At 42.4% G+C, this 20,469-nt stretch overlaps 1 protein-coding gene across 1 annotated transcript in view; it reads left to right on the forward strand.

The window, feature by feature from the left end:
- Nucleotides 1–846: 846 nt before the first annotated feature.
- FBXO32 (F-box protein 32) overlaps nt 847–20,469 on the forward strand; it is a 39,490-nt gene continuing 19,867 nt past the window's right edge. Inside the window, exons 1-4 of the mRNA XM_036764335.1 lie at nt 847–1,332; nt 12,160–12,272; nt 13,726–13,775; nt 14,331–14,423. Coding sequence (XP_036620230.1) covers nt 1,217–1,332; nt 12,160–12,272; nt 13,726–13,775; nt 14,331–14,423 — 372 coding nt within the window. The 5' untranslated portion in view covers nt 847–1,216. The remainder of the gene's footprint in view (nt 1,333–12,159; nt 12,273–13,725; nt 13,776–14,330; nt 14,424–20,469) is intronic.

The raw sequence follows: 20,469 nt of genomic DNA on the forward strand, positions 1-20,469 counted from the left end.
AGAGAGAGAACAGATGAACTCTGAGTACAGATTGAAGCATATTGTTTTCCACTTTATTTTGCTAGCTTTTTCCCCAAAATGGTTAATATAGAAATATGTTTTGTATGACTTCATATATGTTTAATGAATATCATATTGCTAGCCCTCTCAATGGTGGGGGAGGGAGAGAGAGACAGAGAGAGAAGAGAATTGGGAACTTGAAATTTAAAAAAAAAAAAAGACAAGGCATTAGTTCCTGGTCAAATTGAAGAATTCTCCCCAACCTCCAGAGTGGGGACAGCTTGCTGTTGAATATAGGCCATGAGTAGGGGTGGCTGAACTTAACTTTGCCAATCACTAGGTGCTCCCTCTGTCCTAACTGTTGACTTCAAACAATGTCCCCCTCAAAAAAAAATCTGGACAATTTGGGAATTTTCTTTAATGTGATCTTTCGATTGGGAAGAGAGGAGAGGGAGAGAGAGAGAGAGGAAAGAAGAGGAGAGGGGGAGGAAAAGAGAGGAAAGGAGAGGGACAGGGAGAGGAGAGGGAGAGACAAGTTCCATAGTGACCATAGGGGCAGCTGCCTCACTCTTAGCAGCTGCTCCTTGAAGGGCCGAAGAGGAGGAGGAGAAGGAACCTGGGGGTGGAAAGGGGGAGAGAGGAGAAGAGGTCTTCCTTCCTGGTTTAAAGTTTCCACTGGTGAGAGGTTGTGCAACTGCGAAGGGTGCTGTAGCAGTGGCAGCCACCAAAACAAGCCGAGCCCATAAACAAAGCCACGTGTCCTCCCAGGCCGGGAGGCAGGGCTAAAAGGCAGGCAGCTCTTCCGGCAACAAAGAGCAGCCGCCAGCGGGCCCCGGATAAATACTGCGGCCCCAGCGTCCAAGTCAGTCTCCCAGGAAGGAGCAACAGACACTAAAGCGCCCTACCTCCTTCTTCGCCCCTTGCTGTCCCTGGTCTTCCGAAAGCCCACGAGGTCGAGGGCAGACAACTTTCCCTGGACCCCAGCCCCGGAACACACCACATCCTTCCTCCTTCTACTCCCCACTCCATCCCCAGTCCAGCGCAACCTAGCGCATCCCCTAGCCTCCCGGTCTGCAGCATCCCCTGGGTGCCCCCCGCCCGAGGAGTCTCCGAGCGCCGCTCGCTCTGCAGGCCGCCGGGCAAGCCCAGGTTCATCCCGTTCCGTTCAGTCGCATCTACTCCCGTCTGGTCCTCCCGGCCGCCGCTCCCTGGCGCTATGCCATTCCTCGGGCAGGACTGGCGGTCCCCGGGACAGAACTGGGTGAAGACTGCGGATGGCTGGAAGCGGTTCCTGGATGAGAAAAGTAGTGGCTTCGTGAGTGACATCAACAGGTGAGGGGAATTCCTCTTCTCCAGCCCCCTAGCTTCTTCCTCCTGTCCTATCCCATCCTGTTCTGTCCCGTTCCGTTCCGTCGCGTCCTGTCCCAGGCTATCCCGACAGTGCTCAGAACCTTGCTGTGCAAGCGCTCCTGTCTTCCCGGGGATGTCCACCCTCCAGGATCCTGGTCCGGGGGGGGGGGGGGGCGGAGGGAAGGTACTATCCTGATGCGAGAAAATTGGGGGGTGGACCTGGGACAGCGGGAACGCAAGGGCGCGCGGGGAACATGGCTCAGCTTAGCCCTGGAAAGTGTTTGCAAGGAACTTGTAAGGTTGGAGGGGAGATGCCCCTTCCGTGCCCACGGAAGACACAAGATAGGAATCATAAAGATGGCATTTTTGCTTTGACTCTCATGGTCTGAGGAGCTGGTTTAGATGAACCGCAAGTTTTGTCTGTTTGCGAGGTGCAAGGCGCAGAGAGCAGCCGCGGGCGGCTCCCATGTTCTCTGGGTTCAGTCCCCAAAGAGGCTGCGACCCCGCGGCCAGGTACCCGGAGCCGGCCTTAGCGGAGCGCGCCGGTCCTGTCTCTTCATCAGGCCTTTCTGCTCTTCGGTGCCGAGTAGGAGGCGGGGGAGGGGGAAGAGAGAGGGAGCCAGGAAGAAGTCTCCAGCCTGGAGGATGGAATCTGGGATGGCCAGCTGGTCCCACGGGAAGGGGTGCTCTTAATGGCCTTGCTTGTAAAGCAGGGGGTGGTTAGAGGGAGGGGCAGCATTTGCACCTGCTTCCTCAGTTACTGTCTTGTATTTGTTTAACGTCTCTATTGTGATTTTTAAAAAAAAATTATTTCAAAGCTAGCCCATCTGAAAAAAAAAGTCTATTAACCTTCTGTAAACCTTGTCTCTCATTCTAAGTCCACACCTCGTTTGTTCTGGGGAGAAAAATCAACCGTCTTCTGCTGAAAAGACTGACCTTGTGATACTAATAACCAGGAATCACATTCACATAGCTCCTTTTTCTCACCACATGTGAAGTGTAGTTAGTGAAGGTCCCCATCTTACAGATGAGAAAACAGAGGCACAGAGCAGTGAAGTGATTTTCTCAGGGTCATACAGCTTATGAGTGCAGGAGCTAGGACTTAATCCCAGATATTCAGACTCTGGAGTCCAGACTCCCCTGCTGTTATAGTTAATAAAAAGGATCATAAGATCATCGATTTCCAACTGGAAAGGATTTTAGAGACCATCCTATCTCTTTGGAGGAGGGAGTGAGAGGCTGGATCTGTCATTTCATGGGGGGGGGGGGGAATTCCCAGTGTGCATACTTCCTGCATCAATGAATATCTGCCACCCAGTCACTAAATCATCAATTCTTGGGTCACTAAAAAGTTAAGTGACTTGTCCACAATCACAAAGGTAGCATATGTCACAGGCAGGTCTTTCTAACTTCAGGGCTGGTCCTTTCTCCAATTATGCCATACTGAGGAAACTAAGTCAGAGAAGGAACAACTTGCCTTAGATCATACAAGTAGTGATGGCAAAGCCCAGTTATGTTGTCTAGAATATCTTGGGAGCCCTGGGCCTCAGCAGAATATTCTCACAAACCATCCCATTGAACTGAAGGAAAAGAGGGTCGAACTTGGGTCTGTTGCCTGTGAAGAAGTGTAGACATAAACATGGTACTGCCTCAGTACGGTCCCCAAGTTTAGTTATAGTAGATGATCTCCAAGGAACTCTGCAGCTCTTAAATTCTTTGATTCTGTTTTCACCTACGTTTCAGGATGATTGTGAGGATAAAATGAGATCTTGGCAAAGTGCTCCACAAACTTTAAAGTGCTCTATAAATGCTAGACCTCGCTATTATCATTATCATTTCCCTTTGCCCTTGTGTTCAGTTAAACCCAGCATCCTCAGTCCCATCAGTGGAGATGGGGAGTTCTGTCTCTGAGCCAGGTTTCTAATTATTCAAGCCTTTGAAATGGTTGTTTTGGATGAGTACTTGGCACCAAATCCTAAGAAAACTATCAGGAAAATGTGGTTATTTTGAAGGCTTAACCTCCAGAGCCCCCCATCTGTTTGTTGTTTGTAACAAATCAACCTCTCTTTGTCTTGCAATAAAGGGCAAGTTATTTAATCTCAGGGGTTAGTCAGAGAGATCAAGAGGCACAAGCTATATTGATTTTTATTTTGTAAAAATACATGGGGGCAGTCACAAAGGGAGTCTTCTTGGGAGTGCTATTAAGAAATCTCTTGTTTATGAAAGATCCGATAACAATTTAATTACAAGGAAAACTATCCTAGCTGGTGTCTTCTTTCTCTGATGCCAAAGTCCATCTTATGGGAACTCAAGTTACAAAATGTGTTCTGTCTCACAATATTTTTTTCTAATTAGATGCTTCCCTCCGACCCAGGAAACTTTGTCCATTATTTTAACACTTGCTTCATTTCTGAAGAGTATGTAAATCGATGCTTTCTAGAGGGGTAAAACATTCTTCGAGCAGTAGCCATGGGGTTCCTCATCTCTCTAAATAGAGCCCTCTGCCTATACCTACCCTTGAGTGAGGAGAAGGCTATTAGGTTCACCTGTACTTGCATTAGTGTGCTAGGTAAGTTTCTAGCCTCCGATTGAATTGCCCTGAGTGAAACCTTTCCAGTTTTTCTCCACCTCCACCTCCACCCCCTGTGGCTCTTGTGAATGCTCTTACTGTGCCTCATCTGGAAGATAAGCTGGTATCAGTCTCCCTTTAGAAAACAGTGGGTGCCTCTCTCCTATTGGTGTGGAGAAGCCTTAAGGGAGTTTCAGTTTACCAGAAAAACTCAGATCCAGGCCAGGATCAAATGGCTGCACCTTCTTTGGTCACCTTAAGGCTACTTTGTTCTTAGGCGTCCCTCTCTCCCATCTTCCCTGTCCCTGACCGGCACCTTTCCTATTGGCCTGTCCGAGCCTGATGATGACAGCAGAAGGTGATCCGGTGACCCTGCTCAAGGTCCCTGTGTGAGTCAGAGCCTGGGATCCTTTTGGTAGCCCTAAAGCAGCTGGCTGTTAGCACTTTGGTGTTTGTTTTTACTTCTTTTTTTTTCATCTGTAAACAACTCCAGTCCTCCCTGCTCAGAATGCAAAGACTGCCAGCCTCTTAAAGGCATATTTGGCCTTTAGAGGCCAGGCTTTGGAATCTCAAATGTCCCTACTGTTTTCAGGGCTCTACTGACTAAGTTATCTGTGATGTCAGGCTTGGGCTGGGTGCCTAGGCAGGTGATAGCTGCCTCCAGCTCCTGTAGAGAGGAAACAGAAGGTAATCCCTTACAAAAAAAAAACCCTATAAGTAGGGTGACACAAAGGCCTTGCATACTTCCCTAATTCCACTTAAATTTTCGATGAGCAGCTGAAGTAAGAGGCCATGCACGGTTGATGTGGGTAACTGCAGATTTTCTGGACTCCATTCAAGCATTCTGACAGCGTTCCAGGGCCCAGTCTCACTCCAACAGCCAAATGCCAGTCAGTCAACCTGCAAGCGGTTTAGAGTGGTAGAAAGAACACTGAACTTGGGGTCAGAGGACTTGGCTCCTGGTACAGCCCTTTAAAGACTGAGCCTCAGTCTCCTTATCACTCCAAATGGGACTTAAATGGTTGTACTCACTTATGGGGTGGTCATGAGGAATAGATGAGTCAGTGGATGGGAAGAGCCTTCTTACCTGGAGTAAGAAGTGGTAACTTTGGGTTGGGAAGGAAACTTAAAGGGCATCAGAACCAACCATCTCAATTTACAAATGAGAAAATTGAGTCTCAGAGATGAGAAGGTACATGCCCTAGGTCATACATTCAGAAAGTGGCAAAGCCTTTCAAGCTTAGATCCCCTGACTCCAAATACAGTGTTTTTTTTTTCCACATTACTATACTGCTTCATATCACTAAACAAATCTGTGCCTCAGTTTCCTCATCTGTGATATTGGGGTGATAATAATGGCATGACCTACCTCATAGGGTTGTTGAGAGAAACATATTTTATAAATGTGAATTACTATTATGTTTGTGTGCCAGTTATGTGCCCAACATGGTGTCAGGTCTTTGTGAGAGGTATATGAGAAGTAAGTCTATGCTACCCATGCCAGGGATACTGTGAACATTTAAGTGACTGTCTCTTTCCATTTCTTCAGTTTAATATAATTAGATTGATTGGATTGGATTTTTCTGTGATCTTTGCCTCATTTTTTGGCTTTGAAGAGTCAACTAGGCAGCATGGTGGTATTTGGATAAATATGTTAGCAGTGCTTAGTGGACTTAGGCCTAATAGGTTATAGACTGGCCTGGACAATTACATATCTAAGTTCATTTTAAAATCACACTGGGAGTTTCTAAAATGGCAGAGCAAAGAGACAAAGGCGAATTGGGGCTTTCGTCAGGGTTTGGTTTTTTTACCCCTTACTCATCCCCATTTATCTCTACAGCCATAATAGACTCATCTTGACATCTTTCCCACTTTTTTCCAGTCTCCTTAAATTATCCCATCATGTAAAAAAAAAAGCCAGTTGCCCTTATTCTAGGTCACTGCCCACAAAAGTTGGGATTAACTAGTGCCAACTGCTAGCAGTAAAATAGCCACTAAGTTTGCCGTGCCTTCATTTACAATGCATCGAGAAAGAAGCCTTAGACAATGGTTCTGCTGATTTCAGATTGTGGAAAAACAAATAAAAATACTGCGGTTCTTAAAGTATGATGTCTTTTCTTGGTGGGGGGAGGGAAATCCTTTTGTAATTTTCCATTGGCTTTCAATTTGCCTGAAACGGACATAATTGAACTCTTAAAATAGCATGGAGCTGAATATATTATTGCTTAAAATATAAGCAGGCAAGACAAATAAACCTCATCGCTTTTCCCATCCTGCCCCTACCCCCTGGAGTCCGAAAGCTAATACTGATGAAAGTTGCAGGGTTGGTTCAATCTCTTCTATACTCTGCAAGGGAAGATCATAATCGATTGTATTCTTAAACTTGCTTTTATAATGAGTCACTCTGTCTTACAGCAGGTTATTGTATTTTCTGTGAGGGAGAAGACTCAGATTCCTTTGGGGGCTGTTTTAAATTAGGAAGGAATAAAATGAAATATAAATATTTAAAATTTCCAAAGAATAGTAACAAGCTATGTCCTAAGCTTATGAAAATGCTTTGTTAGGCTTCGCCTGGGTGTTTCTGTGATGGAGAAGATGACAGCTTAGTTTTATGGTGCACTTCACGGGGGTGGAATGTGCACTGTGGGTTTGTTATCGAATAATAGGACTTGGTGTGGTATCTCTGCATACACGGCGTTCTCAGCTTTCAAAAGGAATCCATGGACCATGCTTGGGACAGTATGGACAGCCAAGTGACCTTCCATCTCTTTCCATTTTCTTAGCTTTGTATGGGGTGCCCCAGGTTACTGCCTAGGACTCAGAGTTCTAATTCCCCTCCCTACATCCCCCTGCTTCCTACATCCTCCCCAAGCCCCACCCCGCCACACACTCTCCTAGTCTTTCCTTCTGCATTATTTTCTATTTATTTATTCACTTGTTTATTGGTCTAGATGGAGGGTTTTGTTGAAGTCAGAAAGGACTGGGTTCAGATCCTGTCTGAGACACTATTTATGCAAACCACACACCAGTCACTTAACCTCTCCAAGCCTCAATTTTCTCTTCTGTAAAATCGAGATAATAGTACTTAACTCACTCAGGTGTTGGTAGGCATCAAATGAGATCATGTTATAGAAAGCACTAGATTAATATGAGCTATTGTGGAAACAATTCACTCCCCACTGGTCATCTGTAACTCTAGTCCTATAGAACGTATAGTCCTAGGCAGTTGCCTTGGAGACTGAGAAGCTAGGAGACCTAACTTGTTCACACAACTAGTATACATGAGAAAGAGGACTTGAGCCCAGCTCTTCTTGACTCCAAGCATAGTCTTCCAACCCCTATGCCATATTGGTTGGCTAGCAAAAACAAGAGAAGCAAAGTGGCACAGTAGAAAGAATGCTGGATTTGGAATCAGAAGACCTGAATTCAAATCCCAGCCCTGTCACTACCCCTGTGACTTTGGCCAAGTCATTTCATGTCTCTAGACCTACCTCACTTTCCTCCTCAATAAAATAAGAGGGGTTGGACTCCAAGGTCCCTTTCAGCTCTAAATCTACAAGCCTGTGAGGTATTTAACACCATCCCTGAGCTGCTACTATTGTGCCTATGAGAACAGAGTCAGCAGCAATGCAGGAAACAAAATTCATACCCAGTTCACTTGATTGAGAGGCCTATAAGAGAGCAATCTGAAGGAATAGGTCTCCACAGCTGTCCACCTGGAACCTAAAAATAACCTCTGCATCCTGTATGAAAGGAAAGTGGCCGAAAAGGTTAGGAGGCTTGACAAAGTGTGTTTGAGTGGCTTCAAAAAAAGGAGATTACAGTCAAACCTACCTCTGCCTGTACCAAAAAAAAATGTATCAGCTGATAGGGCCCATAGCAAGATATCTATTATATTAACTGATATGAGTGAAAGCCACTGAAAGGACTGGGTACAAGAAAGAATCATTTATTTTGAAATACATATTTGTGTTTCTTCCTCTTCACTATATATAGTATATAGAGTCTAAGGCAGGGGCATACTGAAGTCAGCTTGTATTGAATTGAGGGAGCCAATTGTTACATTTGCAGTGTGATCATTTCCACCTCAGAAATCAGCAATTACCACAAATTAGGACTTAATTTATTGTTTTATTGATGTCTAGACTCAAGAAACTGATAGAAAAATGTTCATAATGCATACTGAACTTTTTTAAAAAAGTGTCACCGGTACATTTCCCCCCACCCCCCACCAGAGCTGGCTTTTAAACATTTATCAGTCCTCCCCCCCGACCAGTATGAGGTGCCCTTCACAGGACAGGTATGCGACATGTAACTCAGTGAATGAACTGACAAGTTCTCTTTAAATCACATCATATTTTAAAATCTTTCACTAAAGTCACAGACTTACAGAATCTCAGGTGTAAAGGGCCCCAGTGGCTATCTAGTATTACTCATATTAACCAAGAAAAGAAATCCATGTTCAATGTGTCTAGGAAGTGGTCATCCACATTTTGCTTACAGACCTCCAGTGAGGAGGACCCCATTACCTCCCAAGGGATCTTCTTCCACTTTTGAATAACTCTAATCATTAGCAACTAACTGAGCCGGCCTCGAAGCCAGGAAGACTGCCTCTAATCCATACTGGCTCTGTAACCCTGGGCAAATCCCTTGACCTCTCAATCCCCCAGGCATATTTCTGAGACTCTAAGGTACAGACAAGATGCTGACCTGCATCAATGGAGAAGGTTTCTTCACCTGAGAGTTCCCTATACCCATAAAATCATAGGTCCCTGTTCCTACAACAAGCCTAATTTTCAGCCCTTTGCTTTTTAGTTCTGTTCTCTCCAACCAGAAAGAAAATTCTGAATTCCTTTTCTTGGTGACTGTACTTTAAATATCTCAAGACAACTAATTGTGTGTCCCCTTAGTCTACTCTTCTCTGTGCTAAACAGCCCCAGGTCCTTTGGGTGATCCTCAGATGGCACTCACAGGAGCCTTCCATCCAGGTTCTCTCTCCTCTGGAAGCCCTCCAGCTTATCGGTGCCTGACTTATACTGTGGCACCTTGAGCTAAACGCAACACTCCAAATGTGTTCTGACCAGGGCACAATACAAATAGAATTACTCTCCTTATTTCTAATAGTTAGGGCTCTTTGAACGGAGTCTAAGGCTGCAGTATTACACTGTTGATTCTAATTAAAGCTTATGCTAAAATTAAGCTAAAATCCCCAGATCTTTTCCACATGAACCGATGTCTAACTTTGCCTCTTCTATCTTGCACCTATGAAGTTTCATTTTTGAAACAAGTCTCATTTCAGTGACCCAAAGAGCCCAAATTCTGTCAGGACCTGCCAAGCTGGATGGTCTCGGAAAACAGGACTGGTGACAGGTTGTGTTTTGGCTGTCCAAAGACTAGCCTAGTTAATAAATTCAGAGAGACTCCTTGCCAGAAGCCTGGCCAGCCACCAGGTGAAGATTTTGTGGGGAGCAGCTGGGTAGGGGCTGGAGCCATAACAATTCTTAAATAGTATTTTTAAAACTCTCATTTATATAGCACGTTAAGGTTGACAAAGATCTTTTTCCTTCAAAACAACGCTATGAGGGAAGCAGGGTGAATATAATTATCCCCATTGTACAGATGAGAAAAGCGAAGCTCTGTGAGGATATGATTTACACTCATCTGTCTAATAATTGGGTCTCCAGACTCCCAAGTTCACCTCTCTCAAGACTTAAGGTCAAATGATGGAGGGAGTAAAAACACATACAAAATCCACAAATCCTTTTAAATATTGGAAGTATTTTAAATTCATTTGGGGAACTTGAACATTCAGGAATTGTGTGTGTAATCCTTTTGTAACATGACCAGTCACACCCCAATTGATCTGTTTTGCAAGTTTGAACTTCCATATATTCTGTTATTTTATTGTGGAACATACTGACAACAGGAGATCATCACTCCTTCACCTGCCTTCAGGGAAGCAGTATGCTAGAGAGGAATGAGCCACTGGACTCACAGTCAGGAAAAACTCGGGTTCAAATCCTGCCACAACTAACTGCTAGTTGTAGAAACTTCCCTGGGTCTCAGTTTCTTATCTGTAATACAGGGATCATAGTACCTATAGGGTGCAATTAATATAATAACAATAGTACTCCCTGTAAAAACAAACAGCGTTGAAAGACAGGAGAACTCTGACCCATCCAATGACCAAGAATGATTCCAGAGAATCAGTGAGGAAATGTGCTACGTACCTCCTGTCAGAGAGGTGATAGATGACTCAGGATGCAGAATCAGAGAGATAGACAGATAAGTAGATAGATAAATAGATAGACAGATTGATTGATTTTTTGCACGTGGCCAATCCAGGAATTTGTTTTGTTTGACTATGCATATCTGTTACAAAGATTTTGTTTTTCTTTTTTTAGTGGTGGGGGAAGGGAGATTGAAGGAAGAAAACAGATTTCTGTTAAATTTTAAAATATTTAAACTTTTAAAAACAATAACAATTCTTATAGTATCTACATCGTAGCCCTATGAGGATCAAATGAGGTGCACAAAATGCAGCAATTGAAACATTGTGTAAATGCCATTCACTATTATTTTGTCTCAATCATCAAAGCTGCCCTGTGACAAGTTTACTTACTGTATGGTAAATCTGTCTTGTCTCCGGAAATAGAACATTAATATCTAGTCACCAGATGACGGCTAAAACTATTGAGAGAAATCCGTGAACGTAGCCAAGTTGAACCTGCCGTCACTGACTGATATGTACAATAGCGCACAATGTTCTTTCTCTTCCCAATCCTTATTGGAATTATCTTGTCAACATGCATCAAGGTCCCAGATCATGAACTGGCACCTGCTCCTTATGATTAATAATGGAATGCCCCTTCTCCTTTGGAGACCCCACTTCCTTACTGCATTCCACAGTTTAGTTATTCAAAAGTTGTGAACAAACTAAATTTTTGCAAATTAAGTCATGCTTTAAATGAATGACAGGAGGACCATTTAAGCAGCCCTGTGCTGAAGCCTTTTGTAAAGCAAAGCCATTTTTCCTTGTCTTGGGAGAGGTGGAGTAGCATTATGGATGGAGGGGTAACCTTGGAATTGGAAGGACCTGGGTTCAGGTCTTGCCTCTGACGTGGATGTGGTAGCTATGTAACCATGGGTATATCACATAACCTCTCAGTACCCCAGGCAGCTCCCTAAAATTGTAAATTACAAATGAGCTATAGATCTCCACAGGTGAATGAAGTTCCTCATATCACAGGTCCAGACTGTCCCTCCCCACTCCTTCCTCCCATTTCCCCCACCTCCCTTCAAATGTTAGAGACAGCAAGGAATAGAGGATAGTATGCTGGCCTTGGAGTTAGTAAGATCTGGGTTCAAATCTTGACTCCTATACTTACTAGTTCAGTGACTCTGGCCAAGTAATATACTCTAAGGCTTATCTTGACTAAGGTGGAGCTTGCATAGTTAAAGGGAGCTCCCACAACTAAAAACAACAGAACCTTCACTGGTATAAGCCAGCCACCCTGCAGGTGCAGTGGAAAGAGTGCAGGATTTAGTATTAAAGAACTGGGTTCAAATCCTAATTCTGACACTTGCTACCTGTGTGACCTTAAACAAGTCAGTTTATGTTGCTAAGCCTTTATTTCTTCATCTGGTAAAGAAAATCATTGGACTGAGGATATCTGAGGTGCCTTCCACCTCTAAATCCATAATTCTATGATCTTTCTTTGAATCAAGTAGCAATGTCACAGTCCACCATTTTCTCCATTAAAAGAGAGTTTCCTGAATACAGAACAAAGGGTTACTTTGGGCTAGAAGAAGAAAAAAATCATAACTAATCTTGACCCCGGAGAAGAGATGAGGAAGTCCAGTCCTCCTCCTTCCATTGGAAATGGAGGTATTATGGGGTACAAACTGTTTCATATACCGTCAGACATGGCGGCCACTGTTGGTGTTTCTTTATTAACAAGGTCAGGGATGAATAAAACCTAAAAGGCTTCTGATATAAAAACAAAATGTATCATTGCATTTTATTTTAATTAAAGTCAAAACTTTAATTAAAAAAAGTGAAGCTCTTGACTCTGCTTTCTGCACAAATATAAATATTCTAAAAAGAGATTAGTCTATGAATGTATGGAATTCAGGGGTGAGGGGAGGGAGGGACAATTTGCCTTTTATTTTCTGTTCCATGCATATGTTTTATAACACTGTCCCCGAAATCATACTTTCTCATCTTCCATTATTCATAGTTACTGCCCCAAAGACGCGCACAACAAGGAGAATCTTTTCAACAGTCTGAACTACGATGTTGTGGCCAAGAAAAGAAAGAAGGACCTGATGAACAGCAAAACCAAAATTCAGTGTAAGGCATTATCTTGGGACTTGGAGAATGGGTCTGAACAGTTAGGAAAAGGTTTTAAGAGCTCATCACAAAGAAAGCATAGTAGCTCTCACCATATTTATTGATTAGTTTATAACATTTTCATTATCTCCACAATTGCTAGTGTTTTCCCACCAACCCCAGAAAATTATTTTGAATTTACTTCTCTTTATACATTTCTTGGGGCAGTTAGGTGTCACAATGGATAGAGTGCCAGGCCTGGAGCCAGGAAGACTCATCTTCCTGAGTTCAAATCTGGCCTCGGACACTTACTAGCTGTGTGACCCTAGCCAAGTCACTTAACCCTATTTGCCTCAGTTTCTCACTTGTAAAATGAGCCGGAGAAGGAAATGGCAAACCACCCCATTATCTTTGCCAAGGAAACCCCAAATGGGGTCATAAAGAGTAGGACACAACTGAAATGAGTGAACAACAATAACATACATTTCTTCCTTTCTCCCTCCCCCAATAGAGTGTAAATTCCTTGAGGGCAAGGACTATTTTGTTATTTGCCTTTGTATCCGGGGCACCAAGCACAGTGCTTGAAACACAGATGGCACTTAATATTTGCTTATTGAAATGAATTTATTTGCACCTTTTTTCATGTTTATTTGGGTGCTCTTCAGAGGTCATTTGTGTCTCTGCATTCAGGCTTAATCTAAGTAGGGAACCTGTGTGTCTGATAAGAACTATAAACCCATTTTTGTTATTCATTTCTATCAGCCTTTCTACTCCCTGTATTGTTGGTGTTTTTTCTTTTTTTTCTTTTCTTTTCTTTTTTTTTTTTGTCCTCCATGTCATTTATATTTGGCAGAACTCAAATCATTTTTCCTGGGGCACATTCAATAAAGACCACTCTAATGTTTTTGTTTTAAGTTGTGGTTTGAAAGTTTTGAAAAAATATATTCTGTTCTTTCTTCTTTCTTGTGGAATTGCTATTTACATTCCTAGATGTTATATGTGAATATGAGAAAGGGTTTTGAGTCTCAGATCCTAAACACAAAATATAAAATCTCTAGTTTAATCTTTACTGTGAGGTTTTGTACTTCATAGTCTCGTCTGTTTTATATCTTCTTTCTTGTGGCCCTTGGAAAAGCTTCACATTTGGTACTTAATACAAACACCCTACCTAGTGGAAGAGGTGTTTCGTTTTGTTTTTAATTCAATAACAATTCTGCCCTTTCGTATACTAAAGCTGGCTATCAGCCATACTTGGTGCCTGTGACCCAAGTAAATTGAAATTCTTCACTGTATTTATACACTGTAGAGATTAAACATTTACATAGTCGTGGACTGAGTCAGTAGAGCACATGCCACTGCTTAGAACCCTGGCTTTTATTTCAAAACTTTTGTTAAACCTGGGAACAGATGCAAAAGAAAGCACCTAAGATGTTCAGTAATTCTATTAAGTATTAATGATGTGTCCCTTTTTCAGATTTCCACCAGGAAAAATGGATCTACGTTCACAAAGGAAGCACTAAGGAAGTAAGTGTCCCTTGATAGATCTGATTAGGTCTGCTTAGTTAACTTGGCAGAATTGGACAACTGGCTTTTTCCTGTCTAAGAACTGAGTGAAAATGAGCATCATCCAAAGGCAAAATGGTCTGCTCCAGGAGGTGGTAGGTCTCCCCTTATTGGGGTCCTCACGAAGAAGCTAGATGGCCACTTTCTGGGTGGGTTGTAGTTGGGATCCTTTTTAGGATATAGGCTGACTAGATAGCCAACTGAGATCCCTTCTGATCCAAATTCTGTGATTTGGGGTAGCTAGAAAAGGAGACAAAACTCCAATCTTTCAGGTTACATTCTGATAAGTGAATATGTCTTTCATGTGACGATCCAGCCGAAATTTGAAGACAGCTAGCTAACATGCCTCTGTTACATGTAGTCTTTTCTTGGCTGGCGACCTCTTCCAGCAACAGAGGAGCAGGGTGGTCCCAGGCTAGTTGAAGATCAATCAGAAATTGATTCTGAATGGATTGCTGATCAGAATAAGATCTGGCTAACCAAAAAATTACTTTACTTGTCCTCTCTCACTCTCAGCGCCATGGATACTGTACGTTGGGAGAAGCTTTCAACCGGCTTGACTTCTCAACTGCTATCCTGGATTCCAGACGGTTCAACTATGTTGTGCGGGTAGGCATCCAGGGCAAAAGGTCTTGCCCATTGATCTGTTGCTGTTGTTCAGTCATCTTTCAGACAAGTTTGACTCTTCGGGACCCCATTTGGGGGTTTCTCTTGGCAAAGATGCTGGAGTGGTTTGCCATTTCCTTCTCCAGTTCATTTTACAGATGAGAAGACTGAAGCAAACAGGGTTAAGTGACTTGCCCAGGGTCACATAGCTAGTTAGTGTCTAAGACTGGATTTGGACTCACAAAGATGACTCCAGGCCCAGTAGCTGCCCCAACCTGTTCTGTTAGAATGTCCTAACTAGCGGTGAATGCATGTGGCACATAAACCAATAGCTTAAACACTTTTATGCCTCTCTGATAGAATATTTTTAGGTCAGGCTCAGAAGGCTGAGTCCAACACAAAACTTACCTAAGCTAATCTTTTTAGTGAGAGTTTTAAAAATATTTTTCCACTATTTTTCATACTAAATCTGTCTCATGGATAAATGGAAAACACAGATCAGGCAGCCCAAAACTCATGGCAACATATCCTAAGCCAAAGATAACACTTAGGAAAAGGGGAGAGGCAAAGGTCCCTTTAGTACAAATGAAATCAAACACCCCAAAGACAGTCTTTCAGCAAAGCTTAGTGAACAGAGTGCTGGTCTCAGAGCCAGAGAGATCTGGGCTCAAATCCCTCCTTAGAAACTTTCTAGCTAAGTGACCCTGTTCAAGTCACTTAATTTCTCTCACCTCATCAATTCCTAATCTCTCAAATGGAGATTTCTTTCTGAGATCTTCTTTTTCAAACTGTAAAGCGCTGTGTAAATGGAGACTAGTATTATTTCCAAAGAGTTACATGATAATATTTAACAATATCTGGTCTTTTTAAATTTAATGTCCCTCCTGCTTCTATTTGAATGTAGTAGATGATGAGCTAGGTGACATAATGATTGCTAGATAACTAGATTTTTATTCAAGAACATAGTGGCTGGAAACACACACCATAGTGTAGTGTGAAGACTGGGATCTAGTCACATTTCTTCCACTAACTAACCCTATGACCTTAGACAGGTCACTTAACATCCCCTCTGTTAGAAAATGAGAAGGCTGGTCTAGATGGTCCCAAGGCCTCTTCCAAGTCCAGTGTTCTGTGAGGCTAACCAAAGAGGGGATTCAAAGATAACCAAGTTGGTAAAGTACCACCATTGGTTATAAAACCTTATGCACCCCAATGACTTTCTCTGCCCTCCCTCTAGTCCCCTCTTCAGTTTTCACTCTCAGCTGTCCTAGATACATTCTTGGCTGGGGCAGAAGAATTATATCAGAGTCCAAATCATATGAGTGTTTCTTCACCCCCACCCCATGTGATCCTGTATCCAATACCAGGTTTACCTAAAGCTGAAATTACCTGTTTTCATCTGCTGCTTTCCATTTCAAACTCCCATTTGCAACAATACAGAATACTAAGAACATGATTTGCCTGAATTGGAGTGAATGATGGGTGGAAGAAAACAAGAATGTTTCACTGAGCAGTCTCCAGGCTAGGTTGTTTTCTGTTGGTGGCATTTTCTGTTTTTGTTTGGGTCCTTTTTTTTCCTCCCTAAGCTCCCTTTTGCATTTTTGTCAGTGGTTCAACCTGGGAAGCTGCAGCTGTTTGGGTTTTAGGTTCTGGGAGGATTTTTTGGCCAGCTCATCATGCTTCCCAGGGCAAGCTCATTGAGTCAAATGATTCCAAACAGACAGCCAAAGAGATGACATTCAAGAGAGTTCAGCTTTGGATCACTCACCTGTTGTCTAAACAGATGCAAGCCAGGCCTCCTGCACAAATCTGATCAAACCTGGCTTTCCACTTTAGGTACAGGCTGTTTGCTAAAGTCCCACAGTTTGGCTGAATAATTCTCTCTGTTTGACTCTCTAAGACATCATTCTCCCAATACAAGTGATTATCATAAGACATGCTCTTGGGCAAATAATTCTCTCTGAGTCATTAAGTTGTTTTTTTTTTTCAGTACAGGTGACTAACACAAGACACCTTCTCAAGCCCAGATAGTTGCAAAACTGAGCATGCATGTTGTTGGGCCAGGCACAGAGCACTGAGGGAGGTGTGGCCACAGTGCTCAGGGTAGTCTGGAGTCTAGCCTAGAGGATTGGTTTGGAGCAGTTCTATGACAGTCCAATGTCCTTTGTGGCTTAGGAGGGGGATAGTGCCTCGTTTCTGGTTATTACATGAGGGCATCCAACCACAAAAAGTCCTTTCCTATAATATTGGAAGTGTGGCTGTCAAGAAAATTAGTATCTTATCAGCATGACATTTCATATCTCTTTCTCCCTTCCATCCATACACTTCTGCCATCGCACATGCACACGTACACACACACACACAAATAATCATATAATTGTACATTCATGCTTTTGCCACCACAGGCCCTGCACATCATCACATATGGAAGAAAATAATCACGAGTTACATGAGAGAAAAAGAGGGAGTACTTTAAATCCATCTTCTCATTTGAGCCTTACAACAACCCTGTAATGAAGATGTTAACATCCACATTTTATAGATGAAGAAACTGAAGCTCAGAGAAGTTCACTGATTGGCCCAATATCACCCAAATTAGTGACCAATTTAGGAACAGAACTCATACACAAGATTGAACTTATTGCATGCTAAGTATGACATTGGTTTAAAGACTAGCTTAGACTTGAGGCTTGGGTATCCCACTGTTCACTGCTTAAACTACAGAAAACCTTTGTGCTTTATCATGAAAGGGAAGAATACCTAGCCTGAAAAAACTGAATTTTTTTTTCTACATCCCTGCTGTCATCCCAGTTTCAGTGGGGCAACTAGGGGCACAGTATATAGTATTAGACATCATCGGGAAGGCCTGAGTTGGAATCTTGCTTCAGACATTTACTCGTTGTGTGACCCTGGGCAAGCTGCTTAATCACCATTTGCTTCAGTTTTCCCATCTGTAAAATAGGGATAAAAAATAGCATATAAAGCACTTTGCAAGATTTTAAAGCACCATATCTATCATTGTTACCAATGCCTTGGATTTCGCACACACATTAAAACCCCACAAGTATTTACTAAGTACCTAGCATGAGCAAGGCACTGTGGATACAAAACAAAACAAAACTTTTCTTTCTTTTAGGGAGCTCACATTCTACTGAGGGAGGTTTATCATTTACACAGATAAGTATATTAATGATAATTTGAAGAAGGAGACAGGGCCTCAGGAAAGGCTTTGAGTAGAGGGGGCGCGCATGAGCTGAGCCTTAAAGGAAGCCAAGGACCCTAAGAAGGAAGCAGACTGTGCCTTCCAGTCATGGTGGAGACACAGAATGTCCACTTTTCCCCAGGTACTCAGTCCTTTTAGATGAAGTTATTGTAAAAGAGGCCAACTTTTCTTAAGGAAAAACTGACAGTGACTTAAGAGGTATTCAGTAGCATGAAAAAAATTCTTATTCACTCCAGGACTCAGTAAAAAGGGTGTGTTTGCTTCTTTTACACCAGTCAAAGGAGTTTGCAAAACCAGTGGCAATCTGGGTACAATACACCATGGGATCTGCCCTCAGATGTTCTTAAGGTCACAAAAGAAAAACTGCTGAGTGCTCACAAAAGTGTTTTGGTTTAGAAATGTTGGAAGAATATTCTTATTTGGAGAAGGAAGATTTTTTTTTCTTCTGCCTAAGCCCCTCAACAGCTTTTAGAATAAAGTGGTTATTTGATCATGACCCTTAAAACACTTTCATAATAAGAGGCACTCTGTTTCTGTTTTGAGGTTTGGTTTTTTCCTTTGGGGAATTAAAAGCACTTTGCAGATGGCCTCTTCTTAATCGTCAAACTAATCCTATAAGATGCATAAGACAGTTAAATTTCTTGAAGTCAGTTTTTCCCCCAGACTTTCTAATTGCTTAAGGTTAACCAGCTGTATGACCCTGGGCAAGTCACTTAACCCTGTTTTCCTCAGTTCCTCATCTGTAAAATGAGTGGGGAAAGAAACGGAAAAGCACTCCAGTATCTTTGTCAAGAAAACGCCAAATGGGATCACAAAGAGTAAAACACAGGTCAACATATGACCACCCCTAACACACATCACCCACTAGGTGGTGCCACAGTGGAACTACAGCAAGGAAGACCTGTGTTCAAATGTGAACTCAAACACCAGCTGTGTGTAACATTATTTGCCTCAGTTTCCTCATCTCAGGATAATAGTAGCACCTCCTTCCCAGGGTCATTATGAGGATCAAATGAGATAATATTTGTAAAGCACTCAGCATAGTGCCTGGAGTATAGCAAGTGCTAATAAATGCTCATTCCCCTTCCTTACTATTACTAGGGTGTGGCATAGTAGAAAGAGTGTCAGACTTGGAATTAAGAGAACTGGGTTCAAATCGTGCCTCAGAGGCTTATAGTTGTGTCACTCTGGCCACTCTCAGACCCTCAGTTTCCTTGTCTGTAATATTTTACTACCTATCTGTAAGTGATCTACTTATCACTTTTTTAAACTTTTAAGGGCTGCAGAACTCTTTCTGAGCCTTTCATTATTCCTAGAGTATCATTATCTGTTTTCTGGGTTGAGGATTCTGAAATGCACTAAATCACTTAAAAGGCAATGGAGAGGCTAATGGGAGGTGTGAACCGGCAGAAGCACATCACACAGGAAAATTCCATGGCAGGAGCACAGTCAAGGATATCGTCAGAGAAACATGACTAGGAAAAAATGATCGGGCCAGTTGGTTATATGGTGAAAACAAAGGAACAGACATGAACTCTTTTACTAGAGGCATAGGTTCAAATCTATCTTCTGACACTTCGTGCTTGTGTGACCTTGGGCAAGACATTTAACTTCCTGGGCCTCGGTGAACTTATCTGTAAAATGAGGAGGTTAGAATAGGTGGCCTCAAAGGTTCCTTGCCACTCTTGGACCCATGATCTTCTGATAACCAATGGAAATCTTACATGCTACCAAGAGTACCATCAAGAAGGCCATCAGCATGCGGGATGGAGCCTTGTTACAAACAGGCCCAGACAAGTGTCCACCTAGATGGGCAGGCAGAGATAGGTTGAGATCTTAATCATTGGAAGGAACAGCTGCATCAGAGAGATCACATATCTCTTAGAGTATTAGAGACTTAGCATGTTGCCATGCCAGTCACTCTAATGCCCCATCCTCTAATCCAACAGATTTTAATCCTCTAAGCTTTTTTGCTACAGTTAATCCTTGGTTCTAAATTAAACTATATAAAGGTCTAACCAACTTTTAAGTTCATTTAAAAGAGAAAAGTTTGTGCCTCTAAAAAACATACATTTTTTAAAAATCTTATTCCAAAAACCTATTTACTAAAACCATAGATAAGAAATTCTGCAGCTTTTAAAATTTTCCATTTTTTCTAAATCCATTTTGTAACAAAGGTGGTCACATACAAAAAGCATATGAAAAGGCAAATACTACAGAATCACAGAATGTATTTGGTATGTGTTATTTGCTTGTTGTTTCTCCCATTAGGATAGGAGTTCCTAGAAGGCAGGGACCGTATTTTGGCCTTTCTTTGTATCCGTAGTACTCAGCACAATGCCTGGCAGATAGTATGCACTTAATAAAGGCTTGTTGACTGATTGACTGAGAGGGAGACCTCTGTTACCATCTGGTCCAATCTGTTCAAATCCCTCATCTGACACTTAGTGCCTATATGACCTTGGACAAGTCACTTAACCTGCTGGGCCTCATCAAGATCATCTGTAAAATTGAGGAGGTTAGAATAAATGGCTTCGGAGGTACCTCAGAGGGAAGATAAGAATCTCTTTTACATCCATAGGGACAAGGTGGTCATCTGGTAGTGCCTTTAAGACTTAAAATAATATTTTATAAACTTTCATGAGATCATTTCATTGTTTATAAGAAAGCTTGTCTAGGACTTGACCCCAGCATTTTTGGCCTCTGAATGTGCTCACTTCCTTTGAAAATGAATGATCTTTAACCATGAATTTCCCAGATCATTTCAAAGTTATTTAGAATGTTAAGAAAAATCAGAATATAGACTACCTATTGGTGTAACAGTAT

This window comes from Trichosurus vulpecula, chromosome 1 (genome assembly GCF_011100635.1).
Source record: "Trichosurus vulpecula isolate mTriVul1 chromosome 1, mTriVul1.pri, whole genome shotgun sequence".
Taxonomy (NCBI): domain Eukaryota; kingdom Metazoa; phylum Chordata; class Mammalia; order Diprotodontia; family Phalangeridae; genus Trichosurus; species Trichosurus vulpecula.